The 22,600-nt window shown below is 33.3% G+C and overlaps 1 protein-coding gene across 1 annotated transcript in view; it reads left to right on the top strand.

Annotated features, from left to right (window-relative positions):
* The window catches only part of PPP1R12A (protein phosphatase 1 regulatory subunit 12A), a 78,234-nt gene that overhangs the window by 33,179 nt on the left and 22,455 nt on the right, over positions 1-22,600 (top strand). The window contains exons 6-15 of the mRNA XM_015812036.1: positions 520-608; positions 768-925; positions 4,040-4,158; positions 8,961-9,173; positions 10,445-10,662; positions 11,843-12,010; positions 13,744-13,917; positions 18,985-19,075; positions 21,245-21,442; positions 21,569-21,719. Coding sequence (XP_015667522.1) covers positions 520-608; positions 768-925; positions 4,040-4,158; positions 8,961-9,173; positions 10,445-10,662; positions 11,843-12,010; positions 13,744-13,917; positions 18,985-19,075; positions 21,245-21,442; positions 21,569-21,719 — 1,579 coding nt within the window. The remainder of the gene's footprint in view (positions 1-519; positions 609-767; positions 926-4,039; positions 4,159-8,960; positions 9,174-10,444; positions 10,663-11,842; positions 12,011-13,743; positions 13,918-18,984; positions 19,076-21,244; positions 21,443-21,568; positions 21,720-22,600) is intronic.

Consider the following 22,600-nt stretch of genomic DNA (forward strand, 5'->3'; position numbering starts at 1 on the left):
AGGAAAGTTTGCCTTCTCCATGCTAAGCTACAACAACATATGATCTGATGGGGATCCATTTCTTTTCAGGGAGTTTGGTATTAACTCTTAAGACTCATTTTCTAATTGCCAACTCTTAGCTATTTTGAAGTTCCAGAGATCCTTATATTACTGCTGCTACCAAATACAGAAACTTCACTTCCATAGCAGTTTCTCTTACAATACTTCCGGATCCTTTCTAAAAGCAGTGCCTAATAAAATAATTCCTTGGTTGTGAGCTAGCTTTATTTTACTTTTTTTCTATTTTATTTATTTTTGTCTTGCCTTTGTATTTATGGAAATCTTTATATGATCTTCAGATATGAGAGATGGGGATGGTTTTAGAACAGTTTGTTTGCTCCAGGTCAGGGTTGCTTTTTATTCTGAAAAATTAGTCTTGGAAGATTAAAGGATTTTATTTTTTGAATTAATAATACTGCAATAGTAGAATTTATATATAATAATTAAAAATCTAATTGACTATTTTAACTTATCTTAAAGCTTCATAGTGAGAAAAAGGAGAAGAAATCACCTTTAATTGAATCAACAACCAACATGGATAATAATCAGTCTCAAAAATCATTTAAAAAGTAAGTAGCTAAACTGAAACTAACATTGGGAGAGGGGCAAAGAAGGATTAAGACTACAAAAGTTTGGACTAGAATATGCTGTGGAACAAACAGTCCACCTTGATATTCAATTTTTTCCCTAAAAGTAATAAATAAATATTTATAATATCAATGTTCCAGTAAAGATACTTTGATCATTGAGCAAGACAAGAATCCATCAAACATTGAGTCTTTAGAACAAGAAAAGGGTGATGAGGAGGAAGAAGGAAAGAAAGATGAATCCAGTTGCTCTAGTGAAGAAGATGAGGAAGAGGATTCAGAATCGGAAGCAGAAACAGGTAATGTGTAAAATACTTTGTTTACTTTTGTATTTACTTTCACTTCATTTTAATTTATTGTTTAACTTTTGTTTCTTGTTTTATGTTTGCTCCTGCCTTAAAATAATATGAATTGATGGGAAGGGACAAGATGGAAGACATTAAATATTTTTAATTTTTTTTAGAGAAAGCTCATACTGCATTGGATTAATTTTTATCTCTTACCATGTTTTAGATGTTCTTAAAACATCTGTACATAATTTTTGAATAGTTCAATTAGCTTCACAAATGACTAATTAGGAACTAGGTAAATGTATGAGAAACAAGGTGCTATATTGCATGAGAGCAAAATGAGTAAGAAACCTTGCAGCAAGAATTGAAAAATCAAGGATTACATGCACATATTATAAAGAGACTTCTGTGGTAGTGGGTTGTATTGATTTCACAAAAACATGAGGGTTGCTAAAGTTAGCTTGTTTAAAATTGCTATCTCCATCACTTAAGGTCAAATATGGTCTGAAAGGTATGTGAGCAATGGTGATGCATGTTGAGATTGTTTTGTTGAAAGTCTGAACAAACGGATGTGGGAAAATATATGCTTCAAAGTGCTCTATTTATGCAAATTACATTGGTCACTTCTTTATTTTGTACACTAATAACTTGATTATTTCTTTTTAATCTTAACGAAGAATCTCAAATTTATACACAAAATACTGGATATGCTATTTTTAAAAAAATACACAAGCAGTTTGCAGTGAATATACTGGAAACTGAGCTTAGAAAATTATTTCTAGTAGTCTAGTAATTAATCTGTAGTTAGAAAATTATAAAAGAGTAATGCATAAATTGGCCTTTGAGATTGCTAAGGTTATGCTTTGGAAAATTAACTTCTGTTGTTTCCGAACAATTTCAGCCTTGTAAACTTCTACAAAATTCATTCTTATTTCCTTCTTTCCTTTCTTTCCTTTGTTATAGGCTTTATGGTTTTGCTATGTAGCATAATATGATTAATTTTAAAATAATGAACCAAAAAAGTATACTTTTAGTTCACTTAACTATAATAATGTAATATTGAAAATCTTGCTGCACTGTACATATATGTCTTCCAATAATGACTTAAAGGTTCAGATTCATCACTTCAGCATTTCTTGAGTTACATGACTTTCATTACTGTGTTTTCTTTGTTCCTACTATGCAATCTTGTGCCAGGAAAATATGACTGTGACACAAGAATTAATTTATGTAAACTTGGAGATTTTAAAATATCAGCAGGACTTTCATCATACTTTATTTGGCATGCTAGAGAACTTAATTTTTCCTGAAGCTGAATATCTATGTTCCAAACTTGTACTTTCATTTTTCTACCCATTATTTATTATAAGGTAGATTCAGAGGTCTACCATAAGTACTAGTACTTGGAAAAAGTTTCTAGAGGATTAGAGACAGAAAGGAATTTCAACTCCATACATCAGCATTTCGTTTTTTAATGAAAAGTACTGGGAGTGTTAATTTTTTTAAATGTGCAGAACATAAAAAGATAATTCCCTAATTGTCCGTTTTTAAATCTCCTCCAATGTAATTCAGTAGCCATTCACTGAGACCAGATTGCACTTCAATTTGTTGAATATTTGTTTAGTTATTAAAATATATTTACTGTTATATATTGACATATTGTATATAATTATATCCCATGTAGTCAATTATTTGTCTGGGTACCTTTGCTAAGAGTTGTAAAACATGCCTTCTTAATTTGGGATTGAAAGCCACATTCCATTTTGCCTGACTCTTACATCAAAGATTGACAATCATGATCTGTGGAGCATAAATTATTTCCCAGTTATGTTTTTGCAGCTCATGAAAACTGAATTCTATTATTGATACTTGATAGCATCTGGAGATTATTAAAAGAAGCATTAAAATGGAAGAAAACAATCCCACTCATCACCATTACCCTAATCTGTTTAGGAACTATTCTTGTGTTTTTAGACTTTTGCACTATTTATTCTTAGATTTGACTTTATCTTGTTTTTATTGTGTAGTGTTTTATCACATTTGTATTATTATCTTAAATGTTTATTTTAAACATCGTTCCGCTACCTAGAACACATTGGTAATTTAGCAGATGAAAATATTAATTAAACAATACTATTTTCCTTGTTGCATCCTGTCATTAATTAGCACCATGAATGATCTAATAATTTGATCATTTAATAGCAAAATATATATTTACTGCTGTGAGAATGTATTGTGGGAAGTACTCCTCATAATCCTCCCCTCCCCTACCCCATCTTGCAAGAAAGATGGAATTTTGTTTGGTGCTTTAAAGTTAAAGTAACTCACTTCATTATTCTGCTTTGCTTATGGTTATGCTTATGCAACATACAAGATCAGTACTATTTATTATTTTTAAAAAATAGATGAGATTTGACTGTGATGCCTCCTATCTTGTACAATGACCATCCCACAGATTTTCTAATTAATATTTTTCTAAAGAATAATATTCCTAGCAACTGAGTCATTCATTTAACTTAAAGAATAGTTATACACTAGAGAAGAGAGGCATAAAGGGATTGGGCATGACTTGTAAAGTGTGGCCACTACAAGTAGTCTGTGGCTTATGACAGCAATGGGAGAGTGGAATTACTATCACTACCAGATGTGGTTGTAAAGTGCAATCTCGTGTGACCATGTTGTTTAGTGGCAGCAATTCCAATAGTCTCAGTTGCCATCATTAAACAAGGTTTATGCATGTTAAATGAGAACCCACATGACCCCAGTTTCCAGATTTCTGCTGGCTTTCCTTTTGACTTTGTGGGAAGCTGGCAGGGAACATCAGAAATAACAATTGTGACCATAACTTACTGTAACTTCGTGATTATAAGATGGACACCAAGCACCCGATTACAGTAATGTGACCGCAGGGATGGCTAGAACTGTGAGGATCCATCATAAGTAATATTTGGTGATAATTTTGCGTGTAGCTATAATAATTAGAAATATTTCTTAACAAACTTAGCTTTTTAGTTTTGGGGTTTAAACTAATGCTTTTTGATTCATATATTTCTCTTTAAGAGAATGGAATAGTTACGTACAGTATAGTACATATTATATAAATTGTGAATGATTTTTTTATAGAAAAGAACAAATCTACAGCTAATAATTCAAGTACCACCAATGTGCAAGCTTCCTCGATTGTTGTAACAACACCATCTGTTCCTACTGGTCAAGTGACACCTACATCCCCTCTTAAAAAGGTAAAAGAGGTTTTATTCAGTTACTAGTGCTAAGATTTAATTGTATGTAATTACATATCTATTTAAAAAGCAAAATTTTAATCGTTATAAAAATTTTCACTAGTGTTTCAATCTAATGATATAAGACACTTTGCCAATCTGTCACCTTGCAAGTGTGTTGGTAGTGCAGCTGCCAGAATTTGCAGGTAGCATAGCTCCTCTGGTTATGAATTCTGGGAGTTTCAATGCCAACACTTCTCACTTCCCCATTGGGAAGGCTTGTGGAAGCCCTTGATTTTCATTGAGAGAAGAAATACCAAATATTGTTGAATCATCACTGTCAAGTAAACAGATCCATAACTCATAGGCCACACATATAGCAGGCCCTGGCTTTTTTCTGACAGGAAGCAGATTTATTGCTTTTCTGTTTCGAAGTAGTAGAAAAGCAGGAGTCTGGAATAAATTGTTGGATGGAAGAGTCTCCATTCTTAGTATTGGTGCTTCTTCACTCTCTTTAGCAACTGGGAAACAATTATCTTCAGAAGAATCACTTAGATGGACAGTGACAATGTCTGTTCCGTGTGCAGCAGCCATAGAGTGACAACGTTTAAATAAATGTGTGCTGTATGTAAAGAATGTGCACATATAAATTCAGGGGAAGTTTTGGTACTTAGCCTATACAGTGGTGCTTGAAAGCTTGTGAACCCTTTTGAATTTTCAATATTTTTCTATAATAATGATCTAAAATGGTTTGTTCTTCACGTACATTCTATAGCCAGGAAAAAGAACTCAATTAAACAAAAGAGTCAAAAGTAATAATACTGAAAATAATATTGAGGAAAATGACAATGCTACATATTTATGAATGGCAAAAGTATGTGAACCATTTCTTTCAGTAACTGATGTGTCTCTTGGGGCAGCAATAATGCAACTAAACTGTTGATCAGTCCTAAAGTCAACTTGGAGGAATTGTAGCTGATTTTTCCTTACAGAACAGCTTTAACTCAGGGATGGTGGTGGGCTTCCTCAAATAAACTGCCTGCTTAAGGTCCTTCCACAACATTTCTATAGGATTACGGTCAGGAGTTTGACTTAGCCATTCCAAAACATTTAACTTTCTTCTGCTTTAACCATTCTTTGGTCATACGACTTCGATATCTTGGATTGTTATCTTGCTCTTGAGCTTCATGGACAGTTATCCTGACATTTTTCTGTAGAATTTGCTGAAACATTTCATAACCCACAGTTCCATCATTGAGAGCAAGTTGTGCTGCCACAGAAGCAAAAATATCTGTCCCAAATTATGATACCGCCACTACCGTGTTTGACACATGGGATATGTTCTTATGCTAAAATGCAGTGGTTTGTCTTTTGCCAAACATAACACTTTTCATTCAAGCTAAGAAGCTTTATTTCGGTCTCATTCTTCCAATAGCCATTTGGCTCATCCATGTAGTCTTTCACAAACTGTAGATAGGCAGCCATATGCTTTTTGGAGAGTAATAACTTTCTCCTTGCAGTCCTACCATGCCCACTATTGTTGTTCAGAATCCTGCTGATAGTGGTCTCATTTTTGCCAATACAAGAGAGGCCATTAGTTCCTTTAAGACCTTATGAAATATTGTGTGCCTTGTTTTTGGTGTGATCTTGGTTGATCAACTATTCCAGGAGAGGGTGACAGTGCTGATGAGTTCTCTCAATTTTTACATAGTCTGCCTGACAGTGGACTGTTGGATTTCAAACTTTTCCAGCATTGAGAGCATTAATAGTTATATTTTGGAGGTCCTGAAATCACCTTTGTTTAAGCATGACACATTTCCACATAGCCGTGTTGTAAAGATCTGACTTTGATTCTAATTTTCCCTATAAACTAACTTATAATCCTAGAGATTCACATACTTTTGCTTTGAACAAATATATAGCTTTTGTATTGTTTGTATGTTGAAGAGCAAGCATTTTTATTACTTGCCAACTGTAAAAAAAAAAACCCTCTATGAAATCTTAAATGCTACAAATTGAGCTGGAAACTGGTGTTTACTGTGCTGTATAGTTGCATTGGCAATAATAAAGAAATATTCTAGAATATTTTTTTAGTTTCCCAGTCCAACATACAATCCTTGGTTTCCTTGATGGTCTTTCATCCAAATACTGGGAAGTTTTCAAGATTAGTTAGATGCTAAGAGTGAAAGATTCTGTGTCAGTTCTCAGTCTGCTCAATTTAGAGATCTGTCAACTTGTTTAATCTGTCAATTTGCCAGTAGGTTTGAGAACACGCTAAAAGAAAAACCCTAAAGAGTAAGAATTCCTGGTAGCCTTTACCAATGCTCTCAGCAAATCTCAATAACTTTCTAGGGATATGGTGTGCATCAGATTTGAAGCTGAAAATATGCATCAGAGCATTTCTTAGTGTGCTTACCACATCTCTTGATGCATCTATAAAGAATATGTGTCTATCTGCACCTGCATGATAACTTTGCAGTCCAAGGAAAAAATATTTTTAAGCTAAGGAAGGGCCAATAGCATGCTCACACCTTTTCTGAAACTTAACACTGTTTGTCACTTTCTTACATCAAACACTTAATTTTCTTGGGAAGCACAGCTATTGTGTATTCCTTAATGAGGTGCTGATACATACATCTTTTAGGTTTAGATTCAGAACATTGTATATCTGTACTTTCCTATATTTTATGTGACTATGGAGAAGCATTAATTATGTCAGCTAATTTATAAAATAGCATTAGGTTTCAACTATTTCCACATCTAGTTGCAATACTAAGGAAACCTTTAACCATACTTCGATAAACTTGATCAAGTAATGGTGATCCTTAGTGAAGAAGAAAATAGAAAAAGAGTACCTCTGAATCAATTTTCTTCTACAACTCTTTTCCTTCTGGCTTTCCTTTATTTCTAAATGATTTTCTCACCCTTCTCTCTCTTCTCTTCCCATCCTCTTCTTTTTTCCTATATGGTTGGGGGGGTCTTCCAGCACTGGAAGTACTAAAGTGAATTCCTCATTCAAAAATATGTCTGGAGTCAAGAGATGTGGAGAAACTTTTCTGAATCCTTACATCAACATTTTAATATATTTTAATTCTGTAATTCAAAAATTCTATTATCATTAAGGATTTTTGATGAAATAAATTTAAGCAAAGTATCTAGTGCATTTTTGTGAAAAATAAATAGGGTAGAAATGCATGTAGCTTTTTAAAGCAAAGACCATTTTTTTCTTCAATCTTTATATCTCTTGTGTGTGTCTTGTCCCAATTGGCTTTAGTATTATTCTCCCTCTCCTCTCATGCCTGTGATGGACTCTGTAGATCCTGCATCATGGAGGCAGGGCTTACATAGAACTGGCATTGTTCTTGTGCCAAGTAAAGGTGAAAAGTCTCTGGTGAGGGCATTGTATGTTTAGCTTCTTTTTCCAGATTACCAAATAACAACTGCTAATTCAAATGTTGGCATTGTAATTGCATGATTTTAAACAGTGTTGTTTTAGCATCATTGCAAGTGTGTATTCATAGTGCAACATTGAAAGCTAACCTTTGAAAAAATAATTAATTAGTTTGAAATTTTAACTTGCTCAGGAAATGATAAGCTTTTCTTTCTTCTCCAGAAATATGACATATGTAGAGAAGCTACCATTGAAAAAAGCTCATAAAGCATAGAATTCTAGAATTAAAATGATTAAAAATTAGAATGTCTTATGTGACCTGTTTATAGACCCAAAGAAAAGCTCAAATTCTTGAGGTTTGACAGAAACAGTTACTGTTTGCATTCATTCTTATTATTTGACCTTATTTTCTCAAGTTAAATAAATATTACAGTTATAAAATAAAGCACCAAACAAATATGGACTACCAGAAATATTGCATTATACAAAGCCACATTCATGGTTTAGTGTTTAGCACCGTTGCAATCCAGACCAATGTATCTTACTGACGAACCATGATACCTCATAATCACAGTTTAGTGCAATGTATGAATCCAGCCAATATTGCAATATTATTGCACATACGAAACCCAGCATCTTCATAGTTATATTTTAAACTTTTTCATTGCTGCTGATTGGCTAGGAAGGAACCCTGCCTTTCATTTTGGAGGGAGGACAAGTCTATTAACAAAGTAATACTTTTGAAGATAATATATTTTTCATTATTGCATTATTTTGGAAGGTATTCCTTGGGTGGGGGTGAGGGATGCTGATCCTGGGTAGCAGCATGTTTTTAAGAGATTTTTTAAAGGAGGCTTGCTAGAATTAGTTTCCAAATAATATATATGGAAACAAACTTTATGTAATTTTGAACCAGGCTTCACATAGTTGCTCTATATAACTCTCTGATGAGGTCATCTGTAATGTTTATTTTTGCACCTTTGAGATTTTATAAAGATAAGTGGAAGAATGCAAAGATTAATTGCCACATTCCTTAAATATAGCATGTATGTTGTGTAAATGCATTTTGAATAAGGTAAGAGTTCTAACCTTCACAAACCCCACAAAACTAAAAGCAGAGTTGCTTGCCTGAACATCTGTTCTCTAAGTGTTCATTGTGTGATTGTGTGATACCTTCATCCTGTAACACAGAAACTTACGTTGTAGCCAATATTCTTTGTTTTGGTATTGAAGATGGTTGCAATGTAATTCAGAAGAATGATGCCATTTCCCTGATTTATGTACACTTGTCAGTGAACAGAGCAGAAAACCTGTTATTGTTGCTGAGATTCTAGAATTTCTTGTATTCTGGTCTATGTAGGTCCTTTCTTAAATGTTTGCACGGTGGATGCTTGAAAGCAAGATTATAACAAAGCAACTCTATGTTTTGCAGTTTCCAACTTCAGCTAAGATTTCTCCCAAAGAAGAAGAACGAAAAGATGAGTCTCCTGCTTCTTGGAGATTGGGTCTTCGAAAGACAGGCAGTTATGGGGCTCTGGCAGAAATTACAGCTAGCAAAGAAACTCAGAAAGAAAAAGATTCAACAGGTGTTATGCGTTCAGCTTCAAGCCCTAGATTATCATCTTCATTAGATAACAAAGACAAGGTAACTCCTCCAAAATGTGCCACGTAATTAAGTTATTGTTAATTAAGTTACTCTTGGTAGTGATTTCAGACCAAAGCAGTACATGTTTAAATGACAACCAGACTATGAAAATGCAAACCAGATTTTTATGTCCATAATTTATGGGTTAAGGTCTTTACCTGCATGAATGGAAAAGTATGTTTGACATATAAAATCTCAGTGAGGAGAGGATGTCAGGTGTATTTCTGTGTATTTTTCTTTGATTCTTGTTTACTATATACAAACTAGTGTCTTGCAGAAAGATAATGGCATCTCGTTCATCTCTCCCCCAGATATCTTATTAATATGCATACAAAGTTTTTACTGCTTTCTTTCAGTGTAGTAAAAGTCTTGTTCAGCAGTTTGATGGTGCAGCGTATATCTACTACCCTAATGCTTTGTGGAGAGAAAGTAATTCTGTGCAATTATCTTGTTATTGCCCTTTCTATATTTTAATTCAGGTTTAGCAACTAATCAGCTTTCTAGATTTTAGTTTTGTAAGTATTTTAAAGTATAAATCAGAAGGAGTCTGGTAGTATCTTTTCCGATTAACAAATTTTATGAAAAGGCGTAAGCTCTTCTAAACTACAGCTCACTTACTGCCTGGAATAGCTAAATTGATGTAGCATTTAAATTAGGATGGGGGTAGGGGAAAAGAAACAGAAGACTAGTTACGCAGATGCAGATTACAAGTATCTTATCAATTGTTGTAATTTGTTTAAAATTCATTGCGTTTATTGAGATCTTCTGAGTTAGTCATATAAACTTGATAGACAAGACAGACACACATGCACACACAGTCTGGAGGTTTTTGAAGTATGTGAGTTTAGCAGTTTCACACTCATTTGTGCTGATTAAGTTTCTTTCTTCCAAAATAGCTTCTTTGAAGATCTGTAATGGAGTGTCCTGGAAGGCTGAAATACTTTGATATCATTTTGTCCTTATTCTGGGACCTGATGTCAAATTTGGGTACATTAATTCTGTTGTGCAAAGTCTGACTTGATTATCCAATTTAGAAACATGGTTTGCTGATGATGATACTTTAGGGGAAGAACATGAGATACACAGTCCTTAGATTAATTTCATGAAGCCCTTAGCTTACTCTTCTGTAAATTTGATTGGAGGAAATTGTAAATTTAATATGGAATATATCAAGAATGAATATACTTATTGCTCTGAGGAAATTGGTTCTTTAAAAAATGAAACTTTAAATTGTGTTAAACTGAAATATTATTTTAAAATAATTATTTCAGGAGAAAGATACAAAAACAACCAGGCTTGCTTATGTGGCACCTACAATACCAAGACGGCTGGCCAGTACATCAGATATTGAAGAGAAAGAAAATAGGGATTCTTCAGCTAGTATAATACGTGGTAGTGGTTCTTATACTAGAAGAAAATGGGAAGAAGATGCAAAGAAAAATATCTCAAATGAAGGAACCACATCACTAAATTCAAGCTATCAGAAAAGGTAAATAAATAACACTTTACAATATGAGGTATTTTCCAGAATTATTAGCAAAAAGCAAGCATGTAAAAGAATATCAACATTTTAAGTGCTTGATTTTGAGTATAATTTATTCAAAAAGTAATTTAAAGAACAGCATCATTTAAATGTTTCAATATATTTCAGTACACAGTTGAATAATATATTTAGTATATATAATATATACTGAATATATAAAAAATAGTTTTGCATAAATGAAAAATAACAATTACTTCATTACTACAGTGATTTCTGTACTTGTTTGATGGGAAAATTGATTTTGGTCATCCCCCATCTTTTGGTATGAGCATATTCACATGTGAGATGTTGCATGGGGGGATATTATTCTCTAAGACAGGGGTCCCCAATCCCGGTCAGTGGACCGATACCGGGCCATGGCATGCCAGCAACCGGGCCGCACAAACAAGCAAAGCCCCATCCGTGGGATGCAGGCAGCACACAAAACCACACACTCTCCAGTCCATGGAAAAAATCTTTCTCCACAGAACCGGTCCCTGGTGCCCAAAAGGTTGGGGACCTCTGCTCTAAGATGTTTCTCTGGGGGTTTGTAATTTTTTTTCTACCTGCTTTTCTTTTGTCAGTAATCATGTTAAATTTAGAGTTTTCTTTCTTTTGATATTAATAACTAAACACACTTTATGTAATTCACTGGGGTTTTTTTAATAATTTTCCATAATGTAATGAACTAAATAAATGTAAAAATATTGTCTTTCCTGTTACTGGAAGCAACAATAGAAATAGGATTGCCTTTCACTGATATGAATGTTTTAGGTAGTTATGAGTTCTTCACTAGTGAGTTTGCTTTATAATTTGTATGATTTTATAACTAGTAAAATATGCATTTTAATGGATTTCATTTGCTTGCTTTTACAAGCAGAGTTGTAATTAAAGTTATTATTAAATATATAAAATAATATTAATAATTATAACATTGCCATTTGATAAATATGCCATAATATTACATGGATATATGCAATCATGTTGTTTTACTGAGTTAATGCTGTGTAATCATATCTAGAAGAGGGGGGAAATAGTAGTCATGTATTATAATTATCCTTTTTTTCCTTATCTTTTAGTGGATTTAATTGGAATTTGGTTAAAACATCATCAGTATAAAAATATTTCAATTTTTTTTGTTTGGTAGCAGTTCCTTTGGTAGAAGACAAGATGACTTGATTAATACTAGTGTTCCAAATACTACATCTATATCAACTGTTACCTCTCTCACTGGTCTTCAGAAAAATCTGCTTTCTAGTACAACCACTGCTGCAAAAGCCACAACAGGTTCAGCAACATCAGTCCTGCAAAGCAGGTGAGATTAATGTGAGCTTTTGTGCATAAGGTACTGGGCCTGTAGTTTTTGTGCTGATTTTGTGCCTACAGGTGGATTAAAAGCACTTGAGACCAGAGTAATACCACATGTGAACTTAAATTAGTTTTCAACTCAAATTATAGTAGTGGTCTGATTCTAAGATAAATTCCTTTTTTCTTGCTGTAATTCACATATTTGTACCTTAAGATATGGATTTAATACACTGATTTCTGTGGGTTTTGAACATTCCTGGAGATATTGATCTCCAGAATGATTTCTGACAGTTTCCACCTTACTCTATCCAAGAGAGACCAGAAAAAAGCTTTTAGATTGACCCATTGTAATTCCCATATCTGCCTTTTTGGAGGGCAATATTCCCTAAAAAACTGTCTTTGTGTATGTATTTAATTAATCCATGTATATTGCCTCCCATCTCATATCTTTGACTCTGGGTAGCTTACAATTTAAAAAAAAAAACAAAACCACACCAAAACAACAGTAACTATAATTTAAGAGCCATAAAATATTTTTAAAAGGCCAGCCAACAAAATCCATAGCAGGGGTGTTCTCATATCCATCAAAAATAGTCAATAAGGCTACTGCACAGGCTCTGCCCCACTTCTAACTCCTCACCTCTGTTTTCAGGGCTTTATGATAAGTCAGCAGGGTCGAAACCATTCTGATTTCTGGGGTGGGGGTAGGGGTGATGGTGTTCCAAAGAGCAGGAGCCATGATAGAAAAGGTGCTTTTTCAAATGGCATTCCTTGGTCAATGGAACTCAGAGCATGCCTTTCTTGCAGGATCTGATAGGACAGGCAGGTCAATTTCATACTGAAACCGCGCCCACCCCATTGCCAGCAATGGGGAAAAAGTCGCGATACGTCGCACAATGTGACGTGAGTTTGACATGCCTGTGATAGGATGAATAAATGTAATTTGAAGGAGGTCCTTGTGTCTATGTGCACGTGATTAGGGAGAAATCAAAACCATGGGTTATATACTGCTGTTATGCCCCTTTCATAGTGTTATTTGGGACGTGTGTGTGTATCCAATTAGGATATAATATTTAGATATGATTGAGAATAACTAATATTTATTTACTGATCAAGAAGTGGAAATGTCAGGTAGTTTATCTGGGTTCTTTGCACTGAACATGATAGAATATAAACATAGCTTCAACTGGAGTATTTATTTAATTATTAAATTTTTATGATACCATTTTGCTATCCAAAGCAACTCTGGGCATCTTACAGTGTAATAAAAATAAAAATATAAAACAATTATAAATTTAAGAACAATTAAAATTACAAGGATTACAAGGATTAAGACTAAAAATTATAGACTCAAGCAGTGTGAAGGGTATTGTTATTACACCAACCACCTCCAGCCTAAGGCATCTCCAACTGGCAGAATATTACTGTATGTTAATATAATTTGACATTTCTTTCAGTGTATTATAGCCATATTATGTTTAAATTTCAGTGCATCATTTTGTCATTTTTCATATGAGCCATGGCTCAAAATCCAAATAACATTCACATAAAAAGAATAGCTATGCATACTAATAAACAGTACTTGAGAAATAAAGTGAAAAGATAGTCCAATAAAATTCACTTGGAATGTTTGAATATTTTTTTTTAAAAGCATTCTTTGTATCACACTCTTTTAGTGAACTGCTGTTATTTCTGAGCCATTTTTTCTTTTCTTTTGTTGTTTTTGCTGGGATCCTGTAGTACCTCGAATCGTTTGTGGGCTGACGATAGTTCTGAGAAAGACAAAGACAATGTTTCCACAGCACTGACTGTTCCTGTTGCACCCTCAGTTCTGAATACTGGGGTTACTACTACTGCCTTGACTACAACTACTACTGGTACTGTGTCATCTTCAGAAGTCAGGGAGAGACGCAGGTGTGTAAACATAACAATATTACTTTTATTGTATAGATAGATATTAGTATGCTTCTTGCTAAATGTACATTCAAACCACTGTGAAGTTATACTGTACTTTTCTAAAATAAGGTATAGGTTATGTGTACTTTCTTTTTTTTGCAATATATTTTATTGATTTTTTAAACATAAATCACTTAATAATTGGTGAACAGTGTGTTGTCTGGGTTTACATTTGTAAAACAATCACTAACAATTGATTTCTATAATCCATAATCCACATAATGGTTTTAGTTGATTTCCTCTTTTCCCCAAAATGTCCTCTTTTGCAAACATTGAGTTAATACAATTCTTATTGTTTTGATAGATATCAATTAAATATATAACTTTTTCCCAATATTCCTAAAAATAATAATCACATCAATATAATATTTCTTTTCTATCCAATCATTCTGGTTGCCTCATCATAGATCCTGTTACAATCCTTATTTAAATTTGTTTCTCCCACAAAATTCAAAGTATTCTTACTGGTTAAGATTTTCTCAAAAATTAATTACATTTTAAAATTTAAGTCTATTTTTTCCATATGAACCATCTCAGCAATTTTACATTTCTTAAGGAATAGATAAAACAGTAAAAAAGAAAGGAAAGCAAGAGTAAAGAAACAAAAAATAACATACTACTTAAAATATATGTCCCTCCTAAGCTAATATATATTGGTTTCCAAGATTTCTTATTTTTTTAACCATAATTAAAAATATGTTTAATCTTTAAATATTCCATTTAATACATCTAGTCATCTAGTTTTTTTAACTCTTATTCAGAACATTTTTTCTTTTTTTATCCATTATAATTTTCTTAAATTCAATCATATTTAAATATCTAAAATATTTCCTTTATCTAAGCCATTTCAACTTTTTTATATTACTCATATCAAAAAATAGAATAAAAAAAGGGGGGGGAAGCATACTATATTATTTAAGGGATTCATCCCTCTTATAATGATATATATATATATTCCAAATATTTTCTATTTCTTTAACCAAATTCAAACAAATGTTTCCTTTTTAAGTATTCTCTCTGGTAGGTCCCATCATCTATTTTCTTGATTTCCACTTTAGTCTTTTTCCTTTGCCCAGTATCTTTCTTGATCAATGTATTTTGCTGAGTCAAAAGGTCTTTCCATATGTTCATAAATCTTACTGTAGATATAAAAAGTAAATCAGGTGAAATGTCTTTGTACGGGGCTTTTGCCTTTCCATGTTTGTTGAAAATCTTTTTCTTTTTCATTCTCTCCACTTGTCTTATCCTTTCCTTTCTCTCCGATGTTTCTGACATCTCTACAGTCCATTTTATCCAATCTGTTTTCTTGTCTTCGGATTAATTTTGTAGTCTTAAGGGATAAGTTGTTTTTTCCATTTCTTGTGAATTTTTTTCCACTAGGATTAAATCATGTTTCCTTGTTTTGTTAAGTTCCATCTTTAAGTCTCTCTTCTCAGTTTTATATCCACTTATCTCTTTTATCTGTTCCTTCTCTGTTGTTGTTTTCTGAGAATTTTTTTGTTGTAGAATTAACTTGGAAATAGATTGATTTATATTTTCAAAGTTATTTTGGATTTCTTCGTGGTTTAAAATCATTGTTGTTTGAATTAATTGCAGTATACTATATACTGTATCTCCTCCTGAGGAGTATTTATGTTTTCTTGATATGTTCTTTCTACATGTCTCTGATCCATGATGGCCAAGAATTTGAGTTTTTCTCTTTTCTTTTCTCTGCAAATAGCTTTAGAGTCCCGGTTAGATAGATACTTGTAATCCAAAGAGTTCAAAAAAGATTTTTTTTCCTGAAGTTTATAATTCTCTCTTTGTCTACAGCCCACATTATTGTCTTTTTTGTCACAGCTGTTCTTTGTTATTAAGGCTTTGAAGGTCACAAACACAGATTAGCTTTTCCCAGTTTTGCCAAGTCCTGTAATGAAAGTCATAACTGTCATAGTCTTCATCCACCACTAGGTGTCAGCATCTATTTGTTTTTCAGTTTCCAAAATGAACAATTGTCTTTAGAATGAGAGTCTTAACCATTCAACAATTTTAGATTTATCGAAATTTAAGTTTTAAATTTCAGGTTTTATATTTATTTCACTTCCATATATTTTGATCGTCCATAAAAAGTTTAATTTGCCGCTTCCGTAGGTATAAGGGTGGGGCGGAAATCCCCCTCCTTCCCTTTCGGAGGTATTTTGCTTCTTAGGGATCTTTTCCAGGAAATTAAATATAGAATAGAAAAAAGAAGATCAAATTCCTCACTCAGTTTCAAACATGCTGTTCACTGTTGTGCTGATTAGTACTTTTGGAATTCGGTTGCAAGTAACTTGGGCTGGTCGATGAAGTATGGCCAGCTTTTCTCCTGTCGAGTTAGAAGGCTTTCCCCAAGTCGAATGGAATGACCACCACCGTTCCAGAATTGCCGGGGCACCCTTCTTTCTTCGCTGCCTCTCCGGGGCGACTTAGACCCATTTAGGGTCCCCTGGCAGGGCGAAATTAGCCACGGGGGTGCGGAAAACCGCAAGCTCACGACTGGTCGCTACCATGCAAAACTGGAAGTCCAGGTTATTTGTACTTTCTGTAACTCATTGCAAATTTTAAATTTAAGATAATGAGTGGCATTTAATGTTTCCATTGTCATGGCCCTTCATTATTTGTAGATTTTTGAGAAGAATTTATTTATCCTTTATAAGAGAAGATTGATTTATTTAGTAGCTGTTTAAAAACACTACCAAATAGAAATGCAAAAAAAATAAAAATAAATAGAAAAACAAAAAGAAGATAAAAGATTCTCCAGCTTTAATAAATTGAACATTTCAAGGTAGTATTAAATCAATCCTAAATATTAATGAGATTTTTAAACTATTATTAATATCAAATCAAAGTTCAAAAATTAACTCTAGTGGCCAGTAAATTATGAATAAGTCATAATAAACTATAAGCATAATTTTTTATCATAATCTTTTATTATTTAGAAGTTGAATTAAATTGTATTACAGGTTCTTAAAATATGACATGATTTTTGACAATGATGGTTACTTAGTTTGCTATCCATTTAAAATGAAAATCCTGTGTGATTTCCAATAAAAGCCATAAAGTGTTATGGAAGCTGTATAGAGTTAACTTGGTAGTTTGTATAAGAATATTAAAATCAGTAAAGTTTAAGGAAGATTTTTTTTAAATAGTTAAGTTTATAGTATATTTTTAAATAAGCAGTGTTAATTAATAAATATTAATTTTAAAACATAATAAACTGTATAGTTACTTAAACAACTTTCCAGAATCATGTGTGAAACTGATAGAATTATTACATAAATTTTCTGATGGTTGAAAAGTTACCTGCCCACAAGCAATCTTTTTTCTATGTTAAGTATCTTGAAGATAGTAGCCTCATCCCCTACTCAAGGGTAGGCAACCTTGGCTCTTTTATGACTCGTGGACTTCAACTTCCAGAATTCCTGAGCCAGCATGGTTGAAGTTGAAGTCCACGGGTCATAAAAGAACCACGGTTGCCTACCCCTGCCCTAGCTGAATGGTTCACCTGGCTACTTTGGAGCGCTGCTCCCCAAGTCTTCTTGCAGACTGCCGCTGTGTGGAGGATCTTGTGGGGTGATTCTGGGACTCTTCCTACCCCAGGAAAATCATACGAACTCAGTTTCCTTGTTTGTAAATTTAAAAAGTGTCAGTCCAGAAAAAACTCCCTTTCCCAATGCTTTCCCCTGGCTGGTCAGTCAGTCATCTTCATACATTTGCTGCTGTGTGTTGGGAGGTTAGACAAGGCGATCTCTAAGGTTCCTTCCAATCCAATAAGTTTGTGAAACCATTCTGAAGTACAATAGAAATATATGTATGCATATAAATTGTGTGAGTGTGCATGTGCTGAAACACACTTCAAATGCTACAATTAACTTCTACAATAGAGTTCATGTCTAAATAATGAATGTAAAATGATGACGTAAACAGTAAGTATTCTTAAGGTTTTTTGACCTTCCCAAAACAAGGCTTACGAAGCAATAACTTTCATTTAAAAAAGATAATGGAAACTCAGTTGTTATGTAATATATATGTAAGGTTAGGTGCATGATACATATAATGACTGTTTCTGTTCCAAGCTTTTTATATGTAAAAAGTCACTTAAGGTAAAAGAAAGGCTTAAAAAGCAAGTAAGTTCAAAATCTAGGCATTTGATTTGTTCATCGCTCTCACTAGCATGTCAAGATGTATTTGAACATTTCACAGAATAAAATAATCTAAGTTTTTAATTTTCAAAGTATTTTTATTTGTTAAAAAATTATGTTGTGTTGCAGGTGTCTTCTTGTAAGACTGGATACTTGATATCACATTCATACAAAATAGCAGCAATTTAAAGTTGTCTAGTTTGACTTACAAACATTCATTTAACAACTGTTTGAAGTTAGAACAGCACTGGAAAAAGAGATTTAAAACCAGTACACATACTTACAACCTTGCAGCATCCCCCCGGTCATATGTTCAAAATTCAGGTATTTGGCAGGTATTAATGATGGTTGCAGTGTCTCAGGGTCATATGATCACCATTTGTGATCTTCCCAATCAGTTTACCACAAGCAAAGTTAATGGGGAATCAGATTTGCTTAACAACCATTATTAACTGCAGTGATTCATTTAACAACTATGGCAAAAAAGGTTGTAAAATTGGATGTGACTCACTTAACAATTGCCTTGCTTAACAACAGAAATTCTGGTCTCAATTGTGGTTGTAAGTTGAGGACTTCTTGTAAATTATTTTCATAGTACTTAGGGATAAAAATAGTGTATTGAGCTAAGCACGTGTGGTTACTTATCATGCAAATGTCCTTTCAAGTTCAAGAAATGCAACATAAGCATTTGCAGCCTTAGATTATTTAATCAAGAAACTTAAGGAATTTTGTCTGTGTGTGTGTGTGTGTGTGTGTGTGAGAGAGAGAGAGAGAGAGAGAGAGAGAGAGAGAGAGAGAGAGAGAGAGAGATCCAAAAGATCAATTATTTTATACTGAGTATTACCTAGCAGATCTTTCATTCCAGATCATACCTCACTCCAGTTCGGGATGAAGAATCAGAATCCCAAAGAAAAGCTAGATCAAGACAAGCGAGGCAATCCAGAAGATCCACACAGGTACATCAATCTTTGGTATCTTATAACCATCTCACAAAATGGTGGTATTGGGTGCTTTGTATTTTTAGATTCTGCCAGAATATACGGTATATAAAGAAGTGATAACATTTTATAGTGATCTGGGAATGTGCTGTTTGTCGAGTCCTTGGTGCTCTGTGGGCTAGTTGTTTGCCCACAGACATTTCATTATCAGAATAGATATGTTCATTGCACTGCATAGCACTGAAGATATTATCTAGACCAGAGGTCCCCAACCTTTTGGACACCAGGGACCGGTTCCATGGAGAGAGGTTTTTCCACAGACTGGAGGGTGCGTGGTTTTGTGTGTTGCTTGCATCTCGCGGATGGGGCTTTGCTTGTTTGTGCAGACCGATTGCTTGGCATGTCATGGCCTGGTACTGCACGGACGGGGGTTGGGGATCCCTGATCTAGACTGATCACAAAAAGTCTGCAAGCAAACAAACAAGCTCAGAAAGCATCAAGGACTCCACAGTTCAAGTCTGAGCTACATTTATTCTCCCCTAGTGTATTGGTCTTACCATATTAATCACATTTTTATTTTGACAAAATTTTATCATCTTTTTTCTAAACTTTGCCTTAGTTTCAGTAGCCATGTTCAAGGAATAGTTGCTGAGATTTTACCCAATTACAGAAAAGGATGCCTTTGTAAAATAAAAGAGTTGAAAGGTGATGAAATTGGCTAGTACTGCTGTGATTTTTTTAAAAAGCCCTCCATAATGAAATTTAGAGCAGGAGGCAATAGCTAGCATAAATAGTTCTAATTGTATTTTAAAACACTTGATTTCGTCTACTAGCTGCGCTCCTTTTTTTCAATATTTTGTATTATGTTCTTTTAGAAAGAATTACCTTTCTTTCCAGCAGCCTGTGGTAAGAGTATCATTGAGAAGAGGTTCTGATTTTCATTTGATTATCCTTTTCTTTAAAACTAGCAGGAAAATGTGCTTATTTTCCATAATTTCATTAAAATTGCTTGCTTTGTATGGTGACTTTTGAAGATTGGCTTCCTGGCTACATAGCCACTGAAAGCCTTAAGACACAGTTAGATGAGGCAGAGGAGGGAAAGTTGCCGTTTGGTCGCCACATTAGAAGTCCTTGACAGAGCATGGGAGCTTTCCTCCTGTTCTACATAAAAATATTAGTTATTTACTACCAAGACCCAAGTCTCCAAGTTTTATGTACCTCCTCTTTCTGCTTACCAGTCAGCAAGCTGGCTATGGAACAGGAAAAAAAGTTACACACGATTTAGTACAGGGACAAGGAATATTTTTCTTTTTAAGGTTTACGTTCATTTCAGATTTATTTATTTGTTTGTTTTTAATCCATTATTTTTTATAAATAATTCAAGGTGACAAACATATTTAATACTCCTTCCTCCTCCTATTTTCCCCACAACAATAACCCTGTGAAGTGAGTTGGGCTGAGAGAAAGTGACTGGCCCAAAGTCACACAACTTGCTTTCATGTCTAAAGCAGGGTTTTAGCCTGATACCATAGCTATTAGACCAAACTGGCTCTCCATTATTCTTAATTAAATATTATTAATTTTATTAAGCCTATTTCTGGGGACAACCTATTTCCTTCTTTCATTGGGATCCCCTCTATAGTTTCTACCCACTTTCTTGTCTTCCCTTTAGTTTTCCCTCATAAAATCAGGTTAGGGACATACATCTCTCTTTTAACTGATTTGTATTTTATGATTGCTGGACTTTATGAGCAGTGTAAATACAATGGATTAAAATATAGATATTTATGAAGTAAAACACAAATCCATGTAAAGCCATGTAAAATCAATGATGATGTTCTAATTAAATAACATCATTCATATTCACATTACAGTGTTTCTTTGAATTTAACTACGTGTACTGTGCACAAAATACAGGATTAATATAAATGATAAAAATTATGAATTATATTAAAATATGGATATCCTGAATCATTAATGGCATTCTAGTATTTTTCACAAATGTGTATCCTTAATTGTTATACAATATAGACGTTTCTAGTATTTATATCACAGAGAGAGAGAGAGAGATCCCTGAAATGTCATTAATTATTAATTAAAAAAAACCTTCATAATAGTGCTTGAAAATCAAAATACATTAAATAGGATAAAGGCAATAAGTTAATATTAGGGATGATTCTTTTCTAGGGTGTCACATTAACTGATCTCCAGGAAGCTGAAAAAACAATTGGTAGAAGTCGTACTACACGAACTAGAGAACAAGAGAATGAAGAAAAAGAAAAAGAAGAAAAAGAAAAACAAGACAAAGAAAAACAGGAAGAAAAGAAAGAATCTGAAACTAAAGATGATGATTACAGGCAAAGATATGCACGAACATTAGAGGAGGTATTTTATATTTTTAAAATGTGTGAATATATATTATGGTGATTCTAAAACAGTATGAGAATGATTTTGATAAATGTGCCTATTCTGATATTTCAAAACTGATGTTGATTTTTTTTTATTGACAAGCCATATCATCGTTATAGAACTACATCTTCAATTGCTTCATCAGCTTCTTCAGTAGCCACTTCTAATTCTTCAAGTCAATTGAATAGACCAAATAGCATTATAGGTATAACTTCTGCTTACTCAAGAAGTGCAGCAAAAGAAAATGAAAGAGGTAATTTTTCTCCAATTTCTTTTTCTTGCTTTCTTTTCATTACCAATAAAACAACTGTCCTTCAAAATATTATCAGAGAGGTTAATGAATAACTAATAAAGCATATAGAAATATTGCAGCGTTACGGGCTAGGATACTTTTTTCATTAAAATGTTTTTAATTGCATTTTCCATCAATTCAAATTTTAATTCAGGCTAGTAGTGGGAACTTTTTTTTAAGCGTTTTAGATTGTGGCTGAAGCTAAGTATTGTGTCACCTTAACATAGATTCATTTTTCAGCCCTGAAGACTGGAACACTGAAATAAACAAGTACCTGGATGTTTATCATTTCTTAAATTAATTCAAGGGTAAAGACACTTATAAAATGCATGATGGCAAAGGAATGTAATGTGCTTTGTGCAGCCATGCTTAATAATTACTGTACAAGTTAATAAAAGCATTTTGAAGCTGAACAATCAGTTTGAAAGTTAAGACTTGATTTTGTTATTATCTTAAATTTATTTTTACCAATGGATCTTTATTATTTTGTGAAAAGTGCATAGAAAAGAAAGCAGATCTAACTAGCTTAAATGCAAATCTTTCTCCAAAGAGTCTGTTGCACGCTAAATCTTGATGCTTCTGGCTAAACAAATACTTATCTAAATAAGTGTGCTCTGGATGCTTTAATGAATTTGTGTTTGTAAATGTCATGATGTATGCAAATATGTTAGACTTTGGTTTCCAAGATAAAAATATACATTATTACACTGAGGTGAAGATAGAATTAGCTAAAATGAAGAATTATAAATAATAAGAATAATGGGGTGTCAAAAACTATATATTTTTTATCAAAAACATTTAAATATTCTTTCATAAAATAGGATGCTGTCTTGGTTTCAGGA

This window comes from Protobothrops mucrosquamatus, unplaced genomic scaffold, assembly GCF_001527695.2.
Source record: "Protobothrops mucrosquamatus isolate PMUCROS unplaced genomic scaffold, P.Mucros_1.0 scaffold63, whole genome shotgun sequence".
Classification (NCBI taxonomy): domain Eukaryota; kingdom Metazoa; phylum Chordata; class Lepidosauria; order Squamata; family Viperidae; genus Protobothrops; species Protobothrops mucrosquamatus.